General features: G+C 42.2%; 1 protein-coding gene across 9 annotated transcripts in view; it reads left to right on the top strand.

Annotated features, from left to right (window-relative positions):
• Positions 1–25,758, top strand: part of fryl (furry homolog, like) — a 98,560-nt gene that overhangs the window by 8,135 nt on the left and 64,667 nt on the right. For 3 of the 9 annotated variants that reach the window (XM_061778468.1, XM_061778467.1, XM_061778465.1), the window contains exons 1-2: positions 6,956–7,465; positions 9,592–9,657. In XM_061778468.1, the coding sequence (XP_061634452.1) occupies positions 7,174–7,465; positions 9,592–9,657 (358 nt within the window). In that variant the 5' untranslated portion in view covers positions 6,956–7,173. Of the gene's footprint in view, positions 1–6,947; positions 7,466–9,591; positions 9,658–16,534; positions 17,039–25,758 lie in introns of those variants that run through there. The other 6 variants (XM_061778470.1, XM_061778469.1, XM_061778472.1 and 3 more) reach the window with 5 other exon arrangements.

Below are 25,758 nucleotides of genomic sequence, written 5' to 3'. Positions count from 1 at the left end.
AAAAGCCATTTAGCAACAACAGCCAGAAACGCCGCCGGCTTCTCTGGGTCCGAGCTCATCTAAGATGGACCGACGCGAAGTGGAAAAGGGTTCTTTGGTCCGACGAGTCCGCATTTCAAATAGTTTTGGGAAATTGTGGACGTCGTGTCCTCCGGGCCAAAGAGGAAAAGAACCATCCGGACTGTTATGGACGCAAAGTTGAAAAGCCAGCATCTGGGATGGTATGGGGCTGTGTTAGTGCCAATGGCATGGGGAACTTACACATCTGTCAAGGCACCATTCATGCTGAAAGGTACATACAGGTTTTGGAGAAACATATGCTGCCATCCAACTTTTCCACCATTAAAGTGACCTAACTGTATAACCTGGACAACTTTGTTGGGAAAAAAAGACATCTTTTCAAGATGTTAAGTAAAAATGGACAACTGAAATTATGTGGTTGCACAAGTGTGCGCAGATACTTTTATGGGGATGAAGCTGTGTTTAGAATTCAAACTCATGTGACGTGGGAGTCGGATCTGATTATTCCCCACATAAAGTTCAGATGTTTTAGTAGGCTTTTCCTGATTTTATTTATTTATTTATTTAGAATTTTTTTTTTTTGCTTTTTACTAGAAACCTGAAGGTTTTGCGCTAATACTGACTAGTATTTGGAACGGTTCATAATTCCCTCCACCTTGACTAAGGCCCAGTTCTAATTTAAGAAATGTTTTTTTAACTTTTAAAACCTGTCAGTTTGAACTTCACTATAAAATTTGGCAGCTTATAGCTTTATCATTTTCTGTTGTGGAGCTTTATGGGTCTACATTTTGCAGAAATAATGACGTTATTAAAGTGTTCATGATGTTAAAAGTGTCAAGTGTTTCCAAATAATACTACTCGAGGGAGGCAGCAAACATTTTGACGAAGGGTCCCATCCAGTCAGGTCACATTCTTCAGCCAAGTGAATTGGTGCCTGAACCCCGCCGGCCCCATTGGTCGTCTCACGACCGTCATTCTGGCTTGTGACCAAACCGGCCGGACTTCTTTGTCTGCGCGTCTAGAACTTGAACATAGCCTTGGTTGTTCTCGCTCACTAGGGAAAAGATGGTGAGTCCCGCCCTTAGAAGGCTGCCACACATCTCTGAAAAGTCCAAAGAGACAACACAAAGTGGCAAAGAGCATTTTTGCGACCGCGAGAACAAAGACTGCCTTCCTCATGCGGTGAAGGTCCGAGGGGCCGACTGCTGGACGCAACTGCGGCCCTTAGAAAGTGAAGAAAGTGAGAGTGCCCCCCCGCCCCCCAATGCCCTTTTGAATATTCAGTGTTTAATGCAATTAGACCACCTCCTCATGTATTAAGGGCTCTTTCTATTTCAGTGAGCTCTCCACATTCTTACCATTTTGAACAGGAATGAGGAAGTTCAAAGTGATCATTTAACCACTTAACAGAGATTTTTACTGTTCAGGAATGCAAGTAAATAACTATAATTTGACTTGACAGTGTTTTTCCTTTTTTTAATTGTAGTGCAGGGAACCTCGGCTCACAATGGAGTTCTGTTCCAACGGTGGCAAAGTAACACAGATTTGTGTGTTAATTGGAATGTGCCTCAGTCTATCACTAACCTATTGCCCAGTTTTCCCCATTTTAGCCTGATTTTTGTTAGGTGTTGCATTTTTGTTTTCTCACTTGTTTTATTTTATTTTTTGAAATGATTTATCTCGGTCTCATTTTGTTAATATCACAAAAACCCGGCATGTGAACAGGAGTGTGTCAACTTATTTCCACTTTATATTGATCGTATAGACTATAAATAGTCTACGGTCTATTGGAGGGAGGCATTTTTGGAATGACTTTTTTATTATTGTGTCATGTGACTTGAGTTGAGCAGTTTGACTTGTGTGGTGGCACAGGTGGATGGACCTGATTTTAAAAATCAATCTTCTTTCACACTGAATAAAATGTTAATGGTTTAGGCTCTCTGTGTGGACTGATACCAAATTATCCCTAGACTGGTACTGGTATGTGGTCTGGTGGTTGCGGACCGCTGCTTCAAGTGCGAGAGAAATACAAATATATATTTCTTTTGCCATTAGGGGGCAGTGTAAGTTTGTTTTAAAGCCCAGTTGTGGCTGCGAGGAAGGTCAAATCAGTGCACTATTCTAGTGATCGTAATGACTGTACAGTATCGCGCACACGCACACACTGACAGAAGAGACTTCGGTCCCTGGGTCCCAGCCCACGAGTTTTCCTGTTTTCTCCTGCATTTGAAAGCAGAACAAGGCAGGAGGGCCGACGGGCGGGGGACGCAGAACGGCACGGGGAGCGCTGCGCATTGTTCCTGAAGCTTCCTCTTTCACATTCCTGGGCCGATTGGGATCTTGGCCTCCTGTGCGACGCCAATTGTTCTCGCTGTCCAGCAGACACAAGACCAGACTCCAGTACAGCTGCCATCATTGCACCCGGTGACGGCTATCTGCTTGTCCCGAGGGGTGCAACAATTCAAGTATTTTCAAAGTTGGAAAATTTCCAAGGGAGTTAATGGGAATAAACAGGAATGAACCAGGAATTTACTGAATTGAAGGCTGTCTCTCAATAGGGAACTTAAATGTAGTCAGCAAAATTCTGATTAAAACAACAGCATTTCTTGCATCTACAGTGGTACCTTGACTTAGGAGTAACCCAGTGTACGAGGCCTCGTTTGTAGTTAGGAGCCTTCTCCGATTCTCCTTCTCTCGATTTATTCATTTTGGGGGCGGGGGGTTTTCTGTTGCAAGGTAGAATTTGAGTTATGAGCAAGGTTCGGATACCCCACCACTTCAGTGAGGTAAATAAAAATCGAGCAATTAAGGTACTGTAATGCCCTTACATGTGGGCAAGGGCAGCTATCTATTTTGCCTGGAGGTCCGTTTATGATAAAACAAAATATGTATATACAGATATGCCTTGACATGCAAGTGGCCCGACTTCAAAGTTTTTCAGGATACAAGCTGCTGTTTGGATGTTTGATTTTTTTTTCCCCCCACTTGGAGAATTTCAAATCCGAGCGCTGTATGGTGGCATTGAACTCAACTCCCTTCACAATGAGCAGCAGTTTGGCTCTCCAAAAAAGAGCATTCAAGTTGTTTATTGCCACTTCCAGTTGAACTAAAAATAAAACAGAGAATTATACCCTTTGTATTTAAAACAAACACACAACTGTGCTTTAGATAGGTCCGTTTAGCTTAATGCTAATGAACAATGCAAAATGCCATAGACAGATTAACGAAGAGCATGAGAGGTCTCGCTGTGTTATAACCCTATAAGCAATGAATATTTGAATACAAACAGTGCAGCAACACAGACAGACAATATAACAATACTCACAGGCATGTATTCTTTATCCTCTGCGAAAAAGACTAATATTACCACAGCTTACTGAGGACCATTTCCGAAGATATTGTTTTTGTTTTATACTGCCCATAGGTGGCCAAGGCGCACACACCTGAAGGAGCAGCACAATGTCCATTGAATTGAAACAAAAAATGTGTCAAAAACTGTTTAATTCTTTACATTATTTTTAATAAGTCATTAGTGTATGTTTTTATGAAGTAAGCTATTTTTCTCAACATTTTTTTTTCTTTGAAATGGATAAATGGTATTTCCATTCCTTTCAATGGGGAAAGATGATTTTAAATATGAGAGGTTTCAGTTAGAAGCGTGGTAACAGAACAAATTAAGTTGTATCTGAAGGCACCACAGTACAGTGCTGTGAAAAAGTATTGGCCCCTCTCAAATTCTTATATTTTTGTATAGTTTGCCCTCTTTGTTTAAGATAATCAAACAAATGTAAATATCAGAAAAATACAGCCCAAGTGAACTTAAAATCTTGTTTTTGAATGATTTCATTCATTCAGGGAAAAAAAAAACTATTCAGTTACCTGGCCCTGTGTGAAAAATGAATGGCCCCCTAAACCTAATAAATGGATGGCCCATCCTCAGCAGCAACAACCGAAACGTTTTCTATAACTGGCAATGAGTCTTTCAAATCTCTGTGGAGATATTTTGGCCCACTCTTCCTTGCACAGTTGTTTGAATTCAGCAAAAATGTAGGGTTTTCGAGCATGAATGTCCTTTTTAAGGTCATGCCACGGTATTTCTATCGGATTCTACTCTGGGCTTTGACTAGGCCACCTCAAAACCTTCGTTTTGTTTTTTTAAGCCATTCAGAAATTGACTTGCTGGTGTGTTTTGGATCGTTATTCTGCTGCAGAACCCTAGTGTGCCTCGGCTTGAGGTCACAAACTGATGGCTGTACCTTCTCCTTCAGGATATTCTGTAAAAGAGCAGAATTCATGGTTTCATCAATCACAGCAAGTTGTCCAGGTCCTGAAGGAGAAAAGCAGCCCAAGACCATCACACTACCACAACCATGTTTGACTGTTGGTATGATGTTCTTTTTCTGAAATGCTGTGCTACATTTACGCCAGATATGACGAGACACACACTTCCAAAAAGCTAAACTTTCATCTTGTCACTCCATATAAGTTATGTTTTTTTTGCAAAAGTAAGATGAGCCTTTGTTTTTGGTCAGCAGTGGTTTTCGCCTTGGAACTCTGCCATGGATGCCGGTCTCTTCCTTATTCTTGTGTCCTGAACACTGACCTTAACTGAAGCAAAGGAGGCCTGTAGTTCTTTAGAAGTTGTCCTGAGTTCCGTTGTGGCCTCCTGGATGAGTCGTTGCTGTTCTCTTGGGGTAATCTTTGTAGGCCTTTGTGGACTGATGCAAAGTGGAAAAGTGTTCTGTGGTCTGACGAGTCCACATTTCAAATTGTTTTTAGAAATTGTGGACGTCGTGTACTCCGGGCCAAAGGAAAAGAACCATCCGGACTGTTATGAACGCAAAGTTCAAAAGCCAGCATCTGGGATGGTATGGGGCTGTGTTAGTGCCAATGGCATGGGTAACGTACACATCTGTGAAGGCACCATTCATGCTGAAAGGTACATACAGGTTTTGGAGAAACATATGCTGCCATCCAAGCAACGTCTTTTTCACGGACGCCCCTGCTTATTTTAGCAAGACAATGCCAAACCACATTCTGCACGTGTTACAACAGCGTGGCTTTGTAGTAAAAGAGTGCGGGTACTAGACTGGCCTGCCTGCATTCCGGACCTGTCTCCCATTTGAAAATGTGTGGCGCATTATGAAGCGTAAAATATGACAACGGAGACTCCGGACTGAACAGCTGAAGCTGTATATCAAGCAAGAATGGGAAAGAATTCCTCCTACAAAGCTTCAACAATGAGTGTCCTCAGTTCCCAAACGTTTATTGAATGTTGTTAAAAGAAAAGGTGATATAACGCAGTGGTAAACATGAGCCTGTCCCAGCTTTTTTTGGAACGTGTTGCAGCCATCAAATTCTAAGTTAATGATTATTTGCTAAAAGCAATCAAGTTTATCAGTTTATACATTAAATATCCTGTCTTTGTAGTGTATTCAATGAAATATAGGTTGAACATGATTTTCAAATCATTGTATTCTGTTTTTATTTATGTTTAACACAACGTCCCAACTTCATTGGAATTCGGGTTGTAAGAAAACATTCTTCTGTTTTTCTGTTTGGAACGTTCTGTAACAAAAGCTACTAAAGATGCTGGGTCTTCTGTTAAGGGTCTGATGTGGCAATTTTCCGGTATCGCTGCATGAAAGAGGATATGGATGCGGTGTACCAATTAAAAAGAAACACCACACCTCAAATAGACACCTTCTTTTTCCACTTATTTAGAAAGTAAAATAACAGGCGGTGACACAATCTGGCTGCAAATTACCATTAAATAGTCGTTTGCTGTAACACTGCCTGTATTAATTGTCGGCTGTGTTGTCCAAAAATAAACACCACACCTCAAATAGACGCTGGTGGGATTTTAAGAGCGAGTGCTTCTGTTTGCAGTGGGAAACATTTCCAAAAACAGATTACATCATTATTAACAAATTAAGTGATTAATGAATGCCAAGCCCCCAATAAATGCCCTTGGTCGCTAAATATGAGGAATTACGGCAATTCTACTGCCTTGTTTTTTTGTGGTGCACTTATAATGTGGCCTCTAGAGGGCAGAGTTCTGCATTTATTTGCACAAACGATGCAGTTATGTTCAGGTTTAACAGTCACCATGGTGGTCATTTTTGTTTTGTTCAGTAATATTTTCAGATGACAGACTAAGAAGTCCTGTCGGAACAGTCCCTGTTCTTTTGTTTCACCTTTTAACCCCCTTGACATGTATAGTGAAGCGGTTACATCACCTCACGTATATGCTGCATTAGAGCATTAATGCACAAGGAAGGGGAGGGGGATGGCTGTCTTAGATTATGTGTGTACTGTTTATCATCAAAACAAGGTTCCCATTGCGTTTGTCGAGTGTATTATAGCCATGTAAACAAAACAAATCCTTAATATAGTTGAACGCGGTAGACATTAATGTTGATGTATTGCTTTGCCCAATTCCTTCATCCATCCATTTTCGATAGTGCTTACTCATCCTAATCATTAGAGTTGGAGGCAATATTCCTGTTCCCTGAAATGTTGAATTTGGGTTTTTTATGGCAATAAATTAAAAAGTTGCCTATTTTGGGGGGAAAAAGTTTAAATGTTTGAATAACAAGCTTTTTTTTTTTTTTAAAGAGGAAAAAAAGTTGTTGAACATGGAGTCACTGTACAAGCTTTGTTTTCTGTGGAGAGTGTTTACATGGAAGCGGACGAGCATTTGAGTGCAGTGATAAGGGGCTATCGGTTCGCGCAGGCGGACGAGTTTAGCTCGCTTTATGATGCCTTCCTACTTCTCACGGCGCCTGTCAATCTCCCACTTTGCCTCTGTATCTTTTTGACTGGGCGAGCAAATGCGGGCCGGCCGGGGCGTGGCCTGCCTCGTTCTCCTGCGTTATCTCCCGTGGAACACGTCGAGTCCCACCCTAGATAGTGCCCACTTGCCGTGACATCTCCGGCACACGACCAGCGCCGTGACTGTTTGCCTTCCGACAGGTAGCGTCGCAGCGCAGGGAGTTGCTCTGCTCAGTTAAAGTATGTCAGCGACTAGTTAGTCCAGATAGACAACTTTTAAGGGAGTGCGGCATTTAGCCTGCCTTCTTAACTGGCGTGGTAGCTCGGTGAGCGTGGACGCTCCCGGTGGTGCTCACGCCGTCTTAGGATGGGGGGACAATGGCGTGGCACAAGCTGCTGGACGGTACACCTGAGCGAATGAGTGCCAAGTTGAACATGGAGTTTCTGAAGAACATGATACCAGGAGGCGCCCAGGTGCCCAATGCTCAAGGACCTCCCCTCGTGCACGCGGCTGCCTCTCCGCAGGAAGCCGGCCCGCAGCTCATCCGCATGAGGAGGATGGGCCTGCTTCTCATGGGTGATACTATTGTTGAAGAAGACACCGCGGTCCAGGGCGACCCGGTCGTCGTCTCCGCCGGGCCGGTCCGCAGTAGAAAAAATCACTTCAAAGGTATGACTGACTCCATTAGATGCTGCGCTTTGTACTGATGTCGTCTTTGGAAAGTAACTAGACCGCTTCCTTTTTCTTTTTCTCACCTTTCCTGCTTGGCTGCTTAGTCGGGCAACTCTAAATTCGGACTTGCCTGTAAAACTAAAAAAAACCAATTGGTTAAAAGTCTGCGATATAATGTGAGTGTGAAGGATGCACCGCGGTGTTGCAGTGGTTCACTGTACTGCCTCGGTGGTCGCTTTGTTTTGCGATGGATATTTATTGGAGATGCTGTCTAACAGAATGATGTTTGAGAGGGGATAGACGGAGAGAAAAGAGAGAACAGAGCAAAAAAAAACTGTGAACAATAACATTCATTCGTTCATCATCCGTTCCGCTTCTCCTCACAAGGGTCGCGGGCGTGCTGGAGCCTATCCCGGCTATCTTCGGGCGAGAGGCAGGGTACACACCCTGAACTGGTGGCCAGCCTATCGCAGGGCACATACAGTATAAACAAACAACCGTTCACACTCACATTCACACCTGCGGGCAATTTAGAGTCTTCAGTCAACCCACCGCGCATGTTTTTGGGACGTGGGAGGAAACCGGAGTGCCCGGAGAAACCCCACGCAGGCACCGGGAGAACATGCAAACTCCACACAGACGGGGCTGGGATTTGAACCCCGGTCCTCAGAACTGTGAGGCAGATGTGCTAACCAGTCATCCATCGTCCCGCCTGAACAATAACATGTTAAAACAATATATAACAGTTATTTTACGTACTGCAGGAGTTGGATTTGATCTGTATTGTTGATTTACAAGGTGAGGGAGGGATGCATCGTGTAGTAGATAGGATGGGGCAGGACAGGTGCAGCATGGTGGTTTGGTGGTTAGCCTGTCTGCCTCACAGCTCTGAAGTTTCATGGCTGCAACCTCAGCTCCAGCCTTCCCTGTGTAGAGTTTTTTTGGTGCTAGAGGTTCTCCCTTTGCTTGGGTACACACGTATTGACAATCGGGACAAATTACAGCATTTTTCAAGTCAGCAAAGACCTGGTTCTCGGATGTCTGTGAAAGATTATTTTGAAGCGAGTGATTGATTAAAACAAAGTAATAATTTCAGAGGTGGCAAAAGTACTCACACTCTTCTTAAGTAGAAGTACAGATACCTGTGTAAAAATAAAGACTGATAAAAGTTCAACAACAGGTCCTACTCCTTAAGTAAAAGTACAAAAAAAAAAGTACACGGTTTAAAATGTATGCATCTTCATTTGCTGGTAAGGGGGACACGCGGAAGAGGAAGTGGTGGCCCAAATATCCGCCACTTGCTCAGCCTTGTGATGACATACTTGACTCAGTTATGTCTGAAAGAATTGTTTTTGTTGACTTCAGTTAGAAAAGCATGCTTTGTGTTCAACCTCTGCAAATTACTACCTGCTATTTTCCCAATGACGAAAGGGAAGCGCTACAGTATCTATTTAAGGGAGGCGTTTATTCATTTCAAGCGTGTAAGGGTCAATAAGGATTGCCATAGGTCCGAAAACAATGAATCTAATCATTGAAATAATTTGATGACAAACATTTTTCGATCAGTCTATTGAACAAGTGTCAACAAAATGCTATATTTCACCAATTCAGTACTAAACTCTCAGTCTTTGCACGTTTTCAGCACTTACCTTCAAAGAGATTTAATGTATTTAAAAGGAAAAACTGTGACTTCTATGAGTCTCAAAGCAGTCATATTTGTTGTAAATATTTGTTTTTGTTATTGGTTAAAATAGAACATGAAAGTATGACAAAGACCTTTCTTCTGGATCGGTCACCCCAGTTATCTATAGACACGATATATGACTTACCATTGATCATTTTCTACTCACGTCTGGAGTTGATGCTTTCATTCTGGTTTACCTACCACAGCTATAAGCGAGGGGAAGCGAAACCTATGCTAATATTCAAATATTTTGTGAAGATTATATTAGCGTTTGCACTAATCCAAAAGCCTGGCATGAAATTGTTTTAGATGGTTTTGTTTATAGCCTCTGTTAATGCCAGTATCACACATATTCAGACAGTCCTCATGAATTTTTGAGTTGGTTTTAAATCTTTTTTGTTGTTGTTTGTTTTTTTCTTTTTTTCTTCTTTCCGACCAGGAAACATCCACCGATTTCGGAAAGCCTCCTTTTTACAGCATGCTCGTCGTGGCCAGGACTTCAAGGGTGAGTGCATTTTCAGTTTGTTAAATAAAAGTGATGTTTTGATAAATTGAAGACGTACTCTCGGTAGCGTGTTGTTTTCATACCAAAGGATCATTTGCCCTGTTGTGATCTGAGCACCACTCCCTTCTGCATAACTGGCTTAGCCTGAGTTGGCTTTTTAGGTGGTGCTACTTTCCTGCTGTCATTAGTCTTACTCTGTGCTCACATCACGCTGTCACGAGATGTACATGTCCAGTTTCTTTTTTTTCTTTGAACATTTTTTTTTTTTTTAAGAGGAGCCACGGCTTGATTAGAGCATTTAAATAACAGGGACAGCACCGGGCTTTGTGTTTTTGATGTGAGATTTGTTTGTGTTTCTTGTAGGCGATTCCACTGCGAACAGTGCCTGCATTGTTGTCGCACAGCCTTGATGTTAAATGACGAATAGCTAAAGAATCCCCACGATGGCGCATTGACGTGCAGTGTGAGAATTTAGTGGCAGACTGGTGACCAATGCCATGAGTAGGCTTATGCGCCATTGGGGAAAAAGAAACCAAGCTGTTGCGGTGCAACTTAGAGGGAGATATAAAAATTTTTTTAGTTTTTTTTATTTTTATTTTTATTTTTTCAATTGGTTGTACAGGGACCATGTCGGAAACTGCAGTTACAAAACACAACTTTACCTAATGTATTGTCCTTCCTTGTTGTTCTTTTGTGGGGTTTATTGGCACTGGTATCTCAAGACATCACTGTACTTCCTTGACACCAATTACTATACCACTTTCCAATTTAGACAGAGCTTTGTCTATGATGTCTTTTTTTTTTTGTCACCAAAGATTTCAATATTTGATGATTAGGCGTTGTTCATGTTTACAGATAGCATATCATATATATTTGTATAAATAATTGATATAAGTGTATTTAACTTTTGTCTGAAGACACCAGCCTTAAAGAAAACAATTTGAGCAAGTTCGTCTTCAATCATGAAATCAAACCGTAGGCATGCTTGTTTGTTTTTCATGAATTCACATATTCACGTTTTGTTCCCATTAAGCTTTTCATGGAAAAATTCACCAATTTGGTATGTCTGTGTTTTTGCACCCTTTCTGTAATTCCCTAAGATACCACAAGAAGCCCTGGCTAATAGAATAGTAGCAATTGGTGTCAGGGAAGGATGTTGACGTTGCTACATCTCAACTGTTCTAAGATCTTCGTGTGAGGGAGGAGCTACGTTGTTAGCAGAAGTTATGGAGAGTCTTCGCTGCATATGCATGTTTGTGCTCTGCATTTATTTGAAACAAATATTTTTTTGTTACCCTGAATGGCTTAATCCCATCTGTTGTAGACTTTTGTAGATCTAAATGGCACGTCCTCTGCCACATGGGCACCACTGGAACGGAGGTTGAGGATCAAATTGCAGCTCGAATCGATTTTTGTTCCCTGCACTGCCCTTTCGACAGGAAATGCATCCTCCAGCCTCTGTGGGCTTTGCAGAGTAGCAGTTCCTGCTTAAGTGGTGTACACACATACCGGTAATTGGGCCAAACCTGAGCATTGCGATCCTCCCTTGCGATCGAAGTCTCCGAAAGTCCGATGTGTCTGAAAGATTATCCTGTGGTATGCATTGTGTTACGTGATAATCGGGCCTAATTTGAGCATTTAAAAAAAAAAAACAATAAACAAAAAAAAACTTTCTCATCAAAGTCAGCAGAAGCCCAGTTATCGGCTGTATCAAGAAGATTATCCTGAATAATTATCCTCTGGTGTGGGTTATGTTATCCATCCATCCATTTTCTGTCGCGCTTCTCCTCACGAGTGTCGCGGGCGTGCCGGAGCCTATCCCAGCTGTCATCGGGCAGGAGGCGGGGTACACCCTGAACTGGTTGCCAGCCAATCGCAGGGCACATAGGAACAAACGACCATTCGCACTCACAGTCACGCCTACGGGCTATTTCGAGTCTCCAATTCATGCATGTTTTTGGGATGTGGGAGGAAAGCGGAGTGCCCGGAGAAAAGCCACGCAGGCACGGGGAGAACATGCAAACTCCACACAGGCGGGGCCGGGGATTGAACCCCGGTCCTCAGAACTGTGAGGCTGACGCTCTAACCGGTCGTGCACCGTGCCGCCATGTTATTTTATGATTTTTTTTAAAAAGAATTCTCCCGTCTTGGCAGTGGCTAAATCAGGGTACACGTGCATCGATAATCAGGCTTAATTTGAGCACTTTTGAAGATTTCCCATCAAAATCACCAAAGGAACAACTATTGGATGTCGCTGAAAGATGTTTCTTAGCGTTTATCCATTTGTGTGGTGTGTGTTGATGATTTTTTTTCTTGATTTTTAAAAAAAATTAATTAATCTATTTATTTATTTTTGCTTCCTTAAGGTTGATAATGGCTGAAGAGCATATGCATATTAAACATACTGATAATTGGGCCTAATATTCTAGCATTTTTAAAGCTTTCCGATCAAAGTCAGCAAAGGCCCGATAATCGTATGTCTCTAAAAGAAATATGCACGTACATGCAAATGCGGTGAAGACTCTCCGTAACTGCCGGTAGCAAACCAGGCTTAACTTGGCTCCTCCCCGACATACAGCCAATGTTATCACTACCACTTACTTTCTTGACACCAATTCCTTTTCAGATAGGGCTTTGGCTGCATCTTGTGGCATCTAAGTGCATTTCAGAAAGAGCACAAAATGCAAATTGATAAATTCATTAGTAGTGAACCGCAAATGTACAGGCGATGACTGTACAACAAACACCATGCCGTTACAAATCTTTTACAATGTTAAAAATCAGTATGAGTGTACTCCGGCTTAAAGGGCTGCGGAGAGGATGGCTGACTGTCAGTCGCAATCACTTTGCCCGCTTTTTGAACGGAACCATGAGCCTTAGTGATGTGCATTCACATAAGATGATTTGATCAAGGAGCACTCCCGCCCCCCCGCCCAGCTTGACCGGAAGTCAGCACCAGCCCAGCTTGAAATTTTCCCAGAGAGAGACGATGTTGTCGGTTCCTCCTCTGCATTCCTCAAACAAGCGCGAGCTGGGTTTACATAAAACAGTTCCCCATGAAGTCTGGCTGTTTTGTTGATAACAGTGCTTGTAACGCAATGTCCTTGTGTGTTTCTGGTTCTCACACACACACACACAACATTGCCCATATTTTGGTCAAGGAGGGAAGTATTTGCTCAAATGTTAGCAGTGTCACAATACTGGTAAGCTTGTTTAATTGGAGGATAACCGAAAACAACTTCAAGCCTAAAAGCTCTATTACAGTGGAGGTTGAAGACGATGCATTCTAGGATGTTTTGATTTTGAAGCAGTTGTTGCGAATGTGTCCGCTGCATGCGCCACATGCACCAGATCTGCACACTTATTGACGTGGAATTAGGCAGCTCGATGTTGAAGTTCTGCCGCCATGAGCGAAAATGATCATGTTTTCACTGTCGATAAGGGCGCTTGCCTGTGCTTCACAGTTAGCTCATGCCTGAGTCGTCATGGTAACTAACTGTTGGCACACCCTTGCGGTAGAGTGGCTCATTTGCATGAGACGGGAAGATCCACTCAGACAGGCAATTTCAGTGAGGCTCACACGAAGGTAATTGTCACTCTGTCTAGCTATCTAGATCTCTGCCTCTCTATCTAGCTAGCTATCTCATCTCGCAAGCTAGCGATCCTTCTGTATAGGGTCGCCATTTCTACGTTGTTAGCTATCTCTCTAGCGAGCTATCGCTCTATCTCTCTCCCTATCGCTCTAGCTTGCTATTGATCGCTCTATCTAGCCGACTATCTCTCCATCTAGCTAGCTAGCTATCACTATCAATCTATCACATTATCTCTCTCATCTAAAACCTTAAAGTAATGAACTTTAATGAAGAAAGCTGATACAGGTCACAGATTTCATTTGAAAACATTCTTAAATAACTTAAAATTGGTGAATAAATGAAAAATGGTCAAACACTAACAATGTCGAAAGTGGCATTGTAGTTCTTCCTTTTTTAGGAAGGTCACATAAATTCCACTGAATATCCTTCTTCTCATGTTATTCTTGTAATACTGTTCTCGGAGGCGTTTGGAGTTAATTATTGCAAAAATAAACAACTCTCGTAAGGACTAATCATTTGCTTGGTTAACTGACAACTTACGATGTCTTTAAGATCTTGTGCGAAATGCTTTACAAATAAATGGCAGTAGTCCGTCATCGTTTTGGGATGTGTTGCCAATAGGCTTTTCCTGACATATTCACATCGTGTAACATCTCACATCTTAACTTCCCACTTGTAATTTCATAAATGTCACAAAGGTCACCGAACAGCGAAGCTTCCTCATCCATCATCTGTTTCTGTGATGTTTTGTGTGTGTGCGCAGGTTTTGAAGATTTATAGTAGAGTGGCCTTGCATTAGACAAATGACAAAATGCCGGTTAACAAAGTCCAAAGTACTGCAGTAGCAGATCTGCTGTCAACCACAGGATTTGAATGTTTCGCCTCAAAGGGAGAATTGTCTATTTTGTCCTTTCCTGCGGCGAACCGTTATGACATTTATCAGCACGTTTAGTAGGTAGCCGAACGGCCATTTGATTTGCCGCTATTTGCCACAAACGGCCGCATCGAGCGAGTAAACGCATTATATAAATATCATTTGTGATCGAGAATCTCTCGCTCGTCCATATAAAGGCATCTGGGTGGCACCACAAAGCGACTGCTTGTGTGGATTGTTTATGCTCGGCTCTGCCTGGTTTTTGCATAACTTGTGTAGTGCAGGGCATGTGACACAGTGAGCGAGCAAGCGAGAGATGAGAAATCAACAAAAGGGGGGGGGGGGTTTGGGGACAAAGACTTTTTGTCTGTCGCAGCCCTTCCAGTCGTCATTTCCTTGGATATTTTGTTAATAAACCTAATCCACAGTTTAACTGCGAAATGACTTGTCACGCTTGGATAGTCGGGATAGACGACCGTCAACACGAGATGATGAGATCAAATGAATCCACTCTGTGAGATTGTTTGCTTGTTGAGCTATGACTTCACTTCATTTCATTTCATTTCATTTCGGGTTTTACCATTGTGACAGTTTGAAAAATCTTCTTACAGGAGTCTAACTGGATTTGAAAAACAATAAAAGTGTCAAATATTGTTTAACATTATGATCCTTAACCCTCCTGATGTTGCGGGTCTATCATTCTATTTTAACTAGCTTTTCAGTATGAAACTTCTTCTGCTCGGCCTAAAGGCTTCTTTATACTCGCGCGGTCAGTGACGTTTGCCTTTACACTCGAGCGCAACCCACGCGTGCTGTTTTGAAAGTGTGCTGCAGTTCTCCTCCAAGTCGGGGGTGTCGCTACGGCTGATATTGGATAGGACGCCACAGGGTGGAGTTTCCTCTGCATTTTTTTTTTGCCATTTCCGGTAGCCGTTTTTCCTTTCCTTTCAGTAGCAAGGAACAAAGCAACAACAATGGCGACCGCGACAGAACCAATGGACCTAGATGACCAGATGATACGTTTAATTATGCTGCAAAATCGATCGAGAAGGCGGCGACGTAGAATGTATGGAGAACCGATAGGCACGTTGGTACGTCATCACAGCACGTGACTAAAACGGACCAATCACGAGAGATGATCTCCGCGGCAACGATTTTTGTCGGGTGCGCGGCAAGCTACGCAGACGTGCTGCGCGGGGCAATTCCTCGGTCACGTGATGCAATGCGGGCGACCGCGGGAGTATAAAGACGCCTTAATTCTCATCAACATACACAATGAAGCTCCGTTTATTGGAGGGGGTATGTTCCAAACCCACCCACAATCAGTGAAAATCCACAATATAGACGATTAAAAAACTCAATTTATTGTTTTACCATTTCCACACGATGGAAATCGTATTTAATCGTATTCAAAGACACATCTATTCAAATAGACTTTAAAAAGAATTCCTTTGCGCCTGTTTTCACTCACTCCAACACTAGTCTGACTGGACTTAAGTTGCTGTCGTTGATTCCTGCAGTAAAATTACAAGGAACAGGAAACCGCTCAGTCCTGTGAGCGACGTGAGCGTGCATCATCTTTGTGCATCTTTCAGTGACTCTGCCTTGTTAATAGCGCTGTGGCCGAGCAGTGAGGTCACGAGTAAGGGTGTGGATTATGAGGAGTTTGTTTTTTTACACTAGCGCCCTTGAAGATGATAGAAAATATGATCCATGCTTTTAACGTTCACACTTGTTTATTTATTTATTTATTTTAAACTCTGGGCTAGTCACCATGGTAGCAAAAGCTGTCATTCGAAGAGGGTGGGGTGAGAAGTGGTCATTTGCATAAGACAGGGCCACCCCCTCAAAACATGCTGATCCAGGTGTGCTGTATTTATTTTATTTTTAAACACATGGGACCTGTTTTAAATTGTGAACAAAAATGCATATTTTGTCACCTCTTAGATTATTTTGGAATAGCAGAGTCCTGTTGTCTCACACATTTATTTTTAAAGGCGTAGCCCTCCCTAGCTGGCTGTGTTGTGATCGTGCGACCCTCCCATTGTTCCTTCCCCTCCCGCAACAGTCAGCGATGACACATCAGTTATTGCCATGGTGCTTGACAGGAAGTGGCTTTTCATAGGCCAGCGGTTTGGGGTGGGGTTTAACGCAGTGTTCTGCACAGAAGCCACTCTGACACCGGCAGCATTTTGATGACATCACTGCCACGGAGCCCACCCTCTTTCTCTTTCTGTCTCTCTGGTCTCCCACCTCCTGTTTGCTGTCGAAACAAGCTCTTTTTCACGCTCTCTCTCGCTCTCTCTCTCTCTCTGTTTTTGTCTGTGTGAAAAAACCACGCTCGGGAAGGGGAGGAGGCTGCCTGCAAGCGAATGGGGAGGGAGATCGCTTCAAGTGAGAGCTGAGCGAGTGGGGGGGTGGCTGTACTAGCAGGCTAGTACTGGTACATTCACACACAGGAAGAGCAGCAGTGAGGAAATATCGCAGTGCGTTGTTAATAAATGTCTTCCTTTGCACTATTTTTGTTGCTTTTTACCAGTTTAAACCACTTTCTGGATTATTATTCTGTTCCGGGAATGAAAGGAATGAGTGGATTGGCACTCGGGTGAATTGGTTCACTAGCCTGGCAACCCCAAAACTTGGAGCTAACAACCTGCTGGCAACTCTCGACAGGGTCTAATACGCTCGTCCCAGGATGCCGCTTTTGGCCGTTACCGGTGGTGGGTAGCGCCAGTTCTGTTTATTTAACGAATGGCATGCAAGACGAGCGGTCAAAGTGAGCGTAACCGTGCGAAAATTGTGCCTTGCCGGACCATGCCAAACTTTTGAGTCGGCGCCGCCATGCTGAGCCTGCAGGATTCGGTCTTCTTCGAGATCAGCATCAAATCTCTGCTCAAGTCGTGGAGCAGCAGCTGTGAGTACCAGGTGTTTACATACCGCGCAATCTTATCTGCGCAGCATTATTGCATTGAGCTCCCCCAATCTCAAACCTGTGTAAGGATGACTAATGGAGTGTCAGCATGACTGATTGTGTTCAGTCCAGACGTAGTCTGGCTTGCGTGGTGCAGGTGGCTGCATTCAACTCAGTCTTTCTGTCTCACTTCCTCCAGTAAAACGTCACTACTGATATGCGTAGCAAGCAGGGTACTTGCACACATACTGACAGTCATGCCAAAATTTGAGCGCGCCCCCCCCCCCCCCCCCCCCCGGACGGATGTCTCAAAGATTGGATGTCCTGCTAAAAGATTTTTGCCACCCGATTCAGAGTTGAGTCACTTGCGTTTGTGTATAGACAGCGATAACCCATCAAACACAACCAATGAGGCGCAAGTTTTCTTGTCACAAAATAATTCACACCATTAAAATGTTTCCTCGTCTCACTCTGTGCCTCTTTTTCCTTAACGAGCTTCGGACCAGAGCGAAAGCTCGTGGCCATTTCGAACGCAAGCTTTGAGGACAAAGGCCCTGACCACTATATAGCACTGTGGCAACAGAACAGAAGCAGAGACTGCTGCATAAAGCAAGCGCTGTTTAAAAAAAAAAAAAAAAAAAAAATCCAATCATTTTCAGACTATACGAATCATCAGAAAATTACGAGATTTGCTCCATTTTCCAATCATCTGATCGGATTGGGACAACGCTTATCCTGAGTGATTATCCTGTGGTAAAGGGTCCCCCCCCCCCCCCCCCCCCCTCCCTTCCGGGTCTACTCGGAAAATGGTCGTAAACGAGAATCGTAGAGGAGGGGTACACGCATACCGAGGGACACCACGCATGATAGGGCAAATAATCGCCGTGTGTGCTTACTGCTCTTCTGGTGTCTGGCGGGCAACAACACAACATAAACATGTCTGTTGTAGTTGCAAGATTGACCTTTGAGGGGCAGTACAGTTACACTGGGCAGCCAGACTGACAGAAAATACAAAACAGAAGAAAGAGCTGCAATGGAAGAAGCTAGGATAACTGTTTCTTCTCTGGTAACTACCGGTACATTGTGGTGCCACACTCGTGTTGTTCTTAATGTGGTGAGTGACTTGTGAGACGTGTTACGTAAACACTCAAAACCAACCAGTTGCTCCTGTATTTGTACAGCAACGGCGCCACCTGCAGGGAGTTCCGGTTGGCTATTGTTCCATATGATGTCACAATCACAGAGTCTGTGGATCGGCCCGGCTCGTGTTGACCGCAATCATAAAACATATCCTGAATGGTGAACAGGTTTAACATTTACAATAGTCACTCTTCACGCACCCAACATCACAGGATAATCACTCAATTTTGGATTGCCGACTTTGATTGCAAGCGACAGAAAATGCTCAACTTAATGCTTAATTGTCAGTGTGTGGGTACCCTGCTTTAAATGTGAACAAGTTTAACATTAAGGATAATCGGCACTGACCGTTTTCCGAGCAGATCGTGGAGGGAAAAGAATCACTCTTAACACACCCCACGGCACAAGAAAATCGTTTTATAGACATCCGAGAATCTGGTCTTAAGGGAGGGAAAATGCTCAAATTGAGCTCAATTGTGTGTGCATACTCCAGTTACACACCAGCAGGCATGTGGGCCACTTTGAAACATTTCGAGTTTCAGAATTGCTTCAACTTACAATCAGCATTATGACTTTGTCTTTTCTTTTGAAAAATTGTTTTTATTTTATTTATTTATTTTTGAGTTGTCCAGCGCACGCCAAATGACACGACCACTCCCCCTCATATTGTTGTTTGGAGCAGTCACTGAGGCCGATGACTTTGACCCTTTTTGGGTCTTTTGGGAAGTTTTTGGGTGCCACTGCTTGGTAGAGTAAGGCGTAAGCAAAACGGCCTTATGAAGAGTGGCTGCTTGAGGAGGCAATACTTCAATACGATGTCACATGAGTCGTTCTACAGTTGTACTACATTTTGGTTTTATTTGGGAAAAAATCCATTGTTTACTACTGTAACTACGGATCACATTGAATGGAGAAAAAGTTATTTACCCAAACATTTGAAAATAATAAGTTTTAGAGCTGTACTCGCCATAGCACAATATTTCTGCTCCAGGTTATCATACCAGCAGAATCTGATAGTGGCCCATGCCTACTCACCAGTTAACAGGAGGTGCCTGTGCTCATTCCGCTTTCAGTCGCTGTCTTATGTTTTACCACCCAAATCTACTTTGTGGGCTTAATTTAGCAGCACTCGACGCAATATCAGTTTCTTCATTTGCCCCCGACCTACCCCCAAAGCCACGCCTGCTTTTATAACCCTGCTCTCCAGCCCCTCCGGGGCAGCTAATGTTTCCCGACTATTGATCCGTCTCCCGTCTCCCGTCTCGTTATTAGCTTCCCGATGTTTACTTCAAGAAACCCAAAAGGCACTTGCTCCCCAATCCGACTGAAACCCTATGAATGATGGACAAATGGAGACACTCGTGCTGTTTTATTGTGCCACAGATTTGCTGTAAGCGTGCAACCTCAGCTGCAATTCTAAGCTGCGTCTCAGAGATGAATGTTTTTTGCTCTGCTCTGCACTCATGAATTGGGACCATAGCATCAAGTACGCCTTTTGTCTCATCTTTCTTGCTAGACGTCGATAGTATGAATCGGTCCATACGTGCAATCATGCGGGGTTGAGCATTAATGTCCCCGGAGCGATGCATATATTGCACAGTAATGACCTTTTCAATGGAGTCTTAAGCACACTGATGACTCATCTTTTTTTTTTTTTTTTTTGCCATTACTGCGGAGCGCAGTGTCACACAAGTGTAATTAACATGCAGCTACAGTATCGTATAGATTTACCCTGGTGTGATCACATTTGAAACCAACATTTGCATATAAGCACGGCGTAAAATCACACGTTGCTACCCGATTAGGCAGCACTTATTGTGGGATCATGAAACTTAAACTCCCAAAACATTACTGCAGTCGTCTGAATTACATATACCCATGTTGCATAGGGTTAGGTTTAACCCCTAACCCTAAATTGGCTACACAGTATCGCACCAAAAATCAGTACACCCCTCACATTCATTTAAATATTTTCTTATATCTTTTCATTGGGCAACACTGATGAAAAGACACATTGCTACGAAGTACAGTTTACATAGCATTGGAAATGTAATGCCTCCACCAAAATAAATCCACACACAGCCGTTAATGTCTTGTTCGGTACGTAGCTTGTTTTTTGATTCGCATTTGGTACAGTACGGGAAGAAAATGTAAAACACCAAATGGTTGATCTTTTGTGTAAACAGGGACACGTCTAAATTCTCCATCTATCCATCTGCTAATACTCCTTATCATTACTAGGGTTGTGGTGGTGGTGGAGCCTATCCTAGCTGACTTTGGGTGAGAGGCCGGCCGGGTCAACCCTAAACTGGTCGCCAGCCAATTGCAGGCTAAATTCTGCAATAAGTGGAAGACAAGACACAATGCAATATCATGGGCAGTAACAGGAAAAGAGCTTTGTCTTCTTACAAGAAGTTGCAACATCAATAGCTTGACTTCTTTTTAGGAAAGTGAAATGTCAATAGTTTTACTTCTTTTTAGGAAAGAACAACATAAACCGCTACTTATTCTTTGGAAAATGCAACATTGATATTTTATCAATTTTATCAATTGTTTGTCTTCTTTTTAGGAAAACACAACATCGACAGTCGGTGTTATTTTTAGGAGATTGCGCCATCAATATAGTGTGTCTTTTTAGGAAAGTGCAACATCAGTTCTTTGTCTTCTACTCAGGAAAGTGCAATGTCAGTAGTTTTTTTTAATCTTTGTAGGAAATTGTAACATTGACAGTTTGTCTTTTTAGGAAAGTGCTACATGAGTAGTTTGTCTTCATTTTAGGAAAGTGCAACTTTAATTCACTGCCATTGACGGCTTTTGAAGTCTAATATCCAAGTTAACTGGGAGGACTGGCAGTGAATGAGTTAAGTTTGTTCTCGTTGTATTAAAATGAAACATCGATAGCTTTGTATTATTTAAAAGAGAATGCAACATCATTAGTTTGCCTTCTTTTTCGACAAGTACAAGATAAATAGTGTGAATTCTTTTTAGGAATGTGCAATGTTGGTAATTTTTTTAGGAAAGTGCAACGTTAAGTTTGTGTTCTTTTAGGAAAGTGCAGTGTTGGTCTTTTTTAGGAATTGAACCATGCAGGCATGTGCAACAGTAATACTTTTTTTTGAGCAATGAGATTGATTATGCTTGAAGACATTTATTTTTGCTTTGGCTTCATCTTAATATCCCGAGAGAGGCCGTTTAAATGCTGCTCGAGGTTGTGCTTGCACCATGCTAGTGTAATTTCCGTGCCGCACTGATATTCACGAGTGTAGGATTATTGGTGTCGTCATCTATACCTGTATGACTCCCAAACCAAACTGCATTGGGATCAATAGTGCAACAAGCAGACCATTCTCCAATCACTCCTCTTTCAAACTGCCCCCCCATGTCCCCGACTGCCTCAGGTTGCTAGTTCCTCATTGGGTCTCGCAAAAAAAAAGAAGAGTGCATCAAAGAACAGCACCCTCCCTTGATATACCCTTTCTGATATCCTCTCCCCTTGTTATGACACCATTAAAATGGTTTTTCTTTATACTTTATCACTAGTTAAAGTACTGTATCGTCTTCTTGCGTGTCAGTATTTGTATATTTGCTAATAGCTCATCAGTCATCAACCCAAAAAAAAAACAAAGTCGTGGATTATCTATGCTTTAGTTGTAACTCATCACAGCCCAAGCATGTTGGGACACAATAACACATTTGGCGCTGCCACGCCACATAAACATTACTAGCGCATCTTTTGTATGTTTTAAAAAAACAAAAAAAGACTCTCAGCTCTGCATTCCAGCCGTATGTGTGATTGTGCTGTTGTTGCCGGTTGTCCTGACAGTGGAAGTGAGCAGGCCGCCGGGAGGTTTTTCCTTTTTTAAATTTGAACTGTGACAAGGTGGAGTCGCTAATAGTTGTGTAATCGTGTTTCCGAAGTTAAAAGCGCTGCTGGTGTACAGTGTATGCCTCGAGCCGCAAAGCGCCAAAAAAAAAAAAGTAAAAACAATACATGTTTTCATGCAGTTGTTGATCACCAGCTTGCCACTTGGCTTGTATCACAACTTAAGTGAGTCCAGTATGTTCACCACAGTTCACCGATAGCAGTGTCATTATGCACAGTAAATTCAGTTTTAGCTTGAATGCCAACTCTCATCGTACTAGGGGGGCCAGTTGTTTAATAGTCTATTTTTAGGTTAATAAAAAAAAAGTTTAATGTGTAAGTAAATGTAAAATTGATTTTATTCACATTTTTAAAATTGTATTACAATTAAAAATGGTTAATTATTCATTTATTTCACCATTTTTTTATTATTATTCTTACAATAAATAAACTAACCTATTAGATCAATTAACAAGTTTAATAAAAAAAAACAAAAAGTTTTTAAAAGTTTCTTCTTAGGAACATCCATCCATTTTTCTGAGCTGCTTCTCTTCACGCCTGTCGCGGGCGTGCCGGAGCCTATCCCAGCTGTCATCGGGCAGGAGGCGGGCTACACCCTGAACGGGTTGCCGGCCAATCGCAGGGCACACACAAACAAACAACCATTCGCACTCACATTCACACCTACGGGCAATTTAGAGTTGTCAATGAACCTATCATGCATGTTTTTGGGATGTGGGAGGAAAGCGGAGTGCCCGGAGAAAACCCACGCAGGCACGGGGATGAACATGCAAACTCCACACAGGCGGGGCCGGGGATTGAACCCCGGTCCTCAAAACTGTGAGGCAGACGCTCTAACCAGTGCCGCCTTCTTAGGAACATGCAACATCAATAATTTGTCATTTTCAGAAAGTGAACAAATGGGTTGTCTTCTTTTTTTGACAAATACATTGGCATTTTTATTTTCAGGAGAGTGCAATGTAGTTTGTCTTTTGGGGTAAATGCAGTTTCTTCTTTATAGGAACGTGCAACAGAAGTAGTTTGTTTTTCTACAAAAGTGATATAGCAGTAGTTTGTTTTTTAGTAAAAGAGTTTGTCTTAAAGTGTGCATCAATAGTTTGTCTTTTTAGGAACGTGCAACATCAGTAGTTTTTCTTTTTAGGAATCTGAATCAGAATCCTCTCTATTTGCCAAGTATGTCCAAAAAACACACAAGGAATTTGTCTCCGCTAGTCGGAGCCGCTCGAGTACGACAAACGACAGTCAATTGACAGAGAACACTTTGGAGACACAAAGACATTGAGAAAAACAGTCACTGAGCAATAAAGGGTTGCTAGTTATCTGGTAATGCCGTGTTCAACATCAATAACTTTTCTTTTGGGATAGTGTTGAATATGAATGCAGTACGTGATCATTACATTTGTTGGAAATACGGTACCATTCATTTTTATGGTGCAATACCCTGAAATCTTTATCTGTGATTTTTTTATTTTTTGCCTCGGATCTGTGTAAATTTACATGCTGGGGCTGCACGATATTTTGCTTCAACATTGTCATCGCGATGTACTTGTGTGCAATAGGTCTGCTGCAATGTTGGCGTACTATACAGTGAATCAACTGTATGAATAAAAGTGACCAGCAGAGTAACCTCTCTTGACATGCTTATAAGATTAACACCTTGCATGTTACGGTAAATGATAATGCTTCAAACAACACACGCAGCAGCCCACAGTGTTGTAAACTTATCTCCTTGTATGATAACTATGAATGAGGACACGGGAAAGAATGTACACTTGCTGCATTTCCTATTTCGCGCTTTAGAATGAAACCACTGGAGGCAGGCACGCACGCACGCCGTCTGAGCTATGCGAGTACGCAAGGTGCGTTCAGGGACACTGTGTAAATGGCAGCGAATGTGTTCTTCATAATTGTAAAACTAGATTACTAGGAAAATTATTATTTGAATGCTTTAGTTAAAACACTGTACATGGAATTTATTTATTGTAATAGATGCATTCTTTTGTTAATATGGTCAGCTAGAGCTTCAAGGAATGTAAAGTTATCGATGTCCTTTCACCATCGTTCCTGTCATATACTTATTTTAAAGTCAAAACTCCTGTTTTTGTTTTATTTCTTAATTCAAAAAAACAAGCAAGTTTTTCCTCATATTTTTGAGATTGTAGGGTGAAAGGTGCAGCTGGCTGTGCTACCAGTGCGGACTGAATGGGTGGCGAAATGGGGGAATGAAATGCCAGTATTTTGAGGGTAATAGCCCATCAGCAACATATTGAGAGGGGGGGAAAAAAAACAACCAACTATGAAATACTTCATTTTTGGTCATTATGAACTGAACTAGTTCATTTTTGGAACAATGAATTGAACTTTGAACTAGTTCATGTAGGAAATCAACTTTCCCAACACTGGTCGTGTATTATTTCACAAGGCAATATATATCGCAGGTTTTTTTTCTCCATTTTTTTTTTCTTTTGTTTTATTGATCATTATGGATACTCACATTTTTTTAATCCAAAGCTGAAAAAGTGTAATGTGCATGGCGCCTATAGGACAGGAATAGGAATGAGAATTAGCTGAAAACAGGCCCACACAATAGCATCATATTTATTTTTCCCAGTCTGTTGGAAGGTCATCGTCAGAAAAGAATGGAAGTTCGGAATGCTACAAATGACCGGCATGTCCTAGACAGAACAACTTGGGGAGGGGGTATCGGCACACTTTTGTTTTTCTTCTTTGTTGCTGTTGACAAGTGCAGCATTGGTGCGTTTGTGTGTGACGGTCCAGCTGGCCCGAGGCGGGAGAAAGAAGATTAGGATGCCCACAGCGCCGATTGGTCATTAGGGGAGAGGCTGGGCTGTGTGACATCACTACAGCGCAGTAAACAAAGACGAGGGCGGCTTGAAAGACTCTCTGTGTTGCTGGACAACATGACCGTCACAAAAGAATCCAAATAACATCGTTTAACGGGGACATGTTATGGAAAATGGACTAAGTAAAAACCTTTGTGGGCTGTTTATTTCCCAAAACGTCTTTCTGAGCAAGCGGTTAGAGAATTTGGTTACATTTTGGAGTTTCTCCTTCCTTAACTAACTTCTCAACTGAGTCATTTTAAGTTTGATTTGTATAATTAGTGATCAACCCAATCGAATGTGTGCGGTCCTTTTGGTAGAAATAGTCCCTGCCCATGTTAATCAGATTGAATACGCTATTGATACAAATAGTTACCGTAATTGTAACTTTACTGCTGCGTCAGTGATAGACGGCTGCGGTGGACAAATTAATTACTGACAACAAAATTACACATACCCCGGCACAAAATGACAAAAATCGGACAAAAAGACCTGATACGGATCTGTCAAAAAAAAAAGTAACAAAAAGCTGACAAATAAACCATTAAAATAACTATGGCAAAAATGACAGCAACAGGAGGTAAGAATCTGACTACTGTCAAAATACCTGAAAAATACAGCAGAACTTTTGAAAAACATACAGAAAAAAAAATCTGTCAAAACCTGTGAAAAATAACCTTTAAAAAAATACAAATCTGGGAAAAATGTATAAAATTGTCAAAAGAAAAATAAACTGACAAAAAAATCCAGCAAAAACTGACAAAAAGGAATCTGGGGGGAAAAACAGAACGAAAGAAGACAATTTTTAATTGCAAAACTACAAAAACAGAAAAATACAGCATCCTTTTGAAAAAAAT

This window comes from Phyllopteryx taeniolatus, chromosome 7 (genome assembly GCF_024500385.1).
Source record: "Phyllopteryx taeniolatus isolate TA_2022b chromosome 7, UOR_Ptae_1.2, whole genome shotgun sequence".
NCBI lineage: Eukaryota > Metazoa > Chordata > Actinopteri > Syngnathiformes > Syngnathidae > Phyllopteryx > Phyllopteryx taeniolatus.
This window is presented reverse-complemented; position numbering and strand designations above follow the sequence as displayed.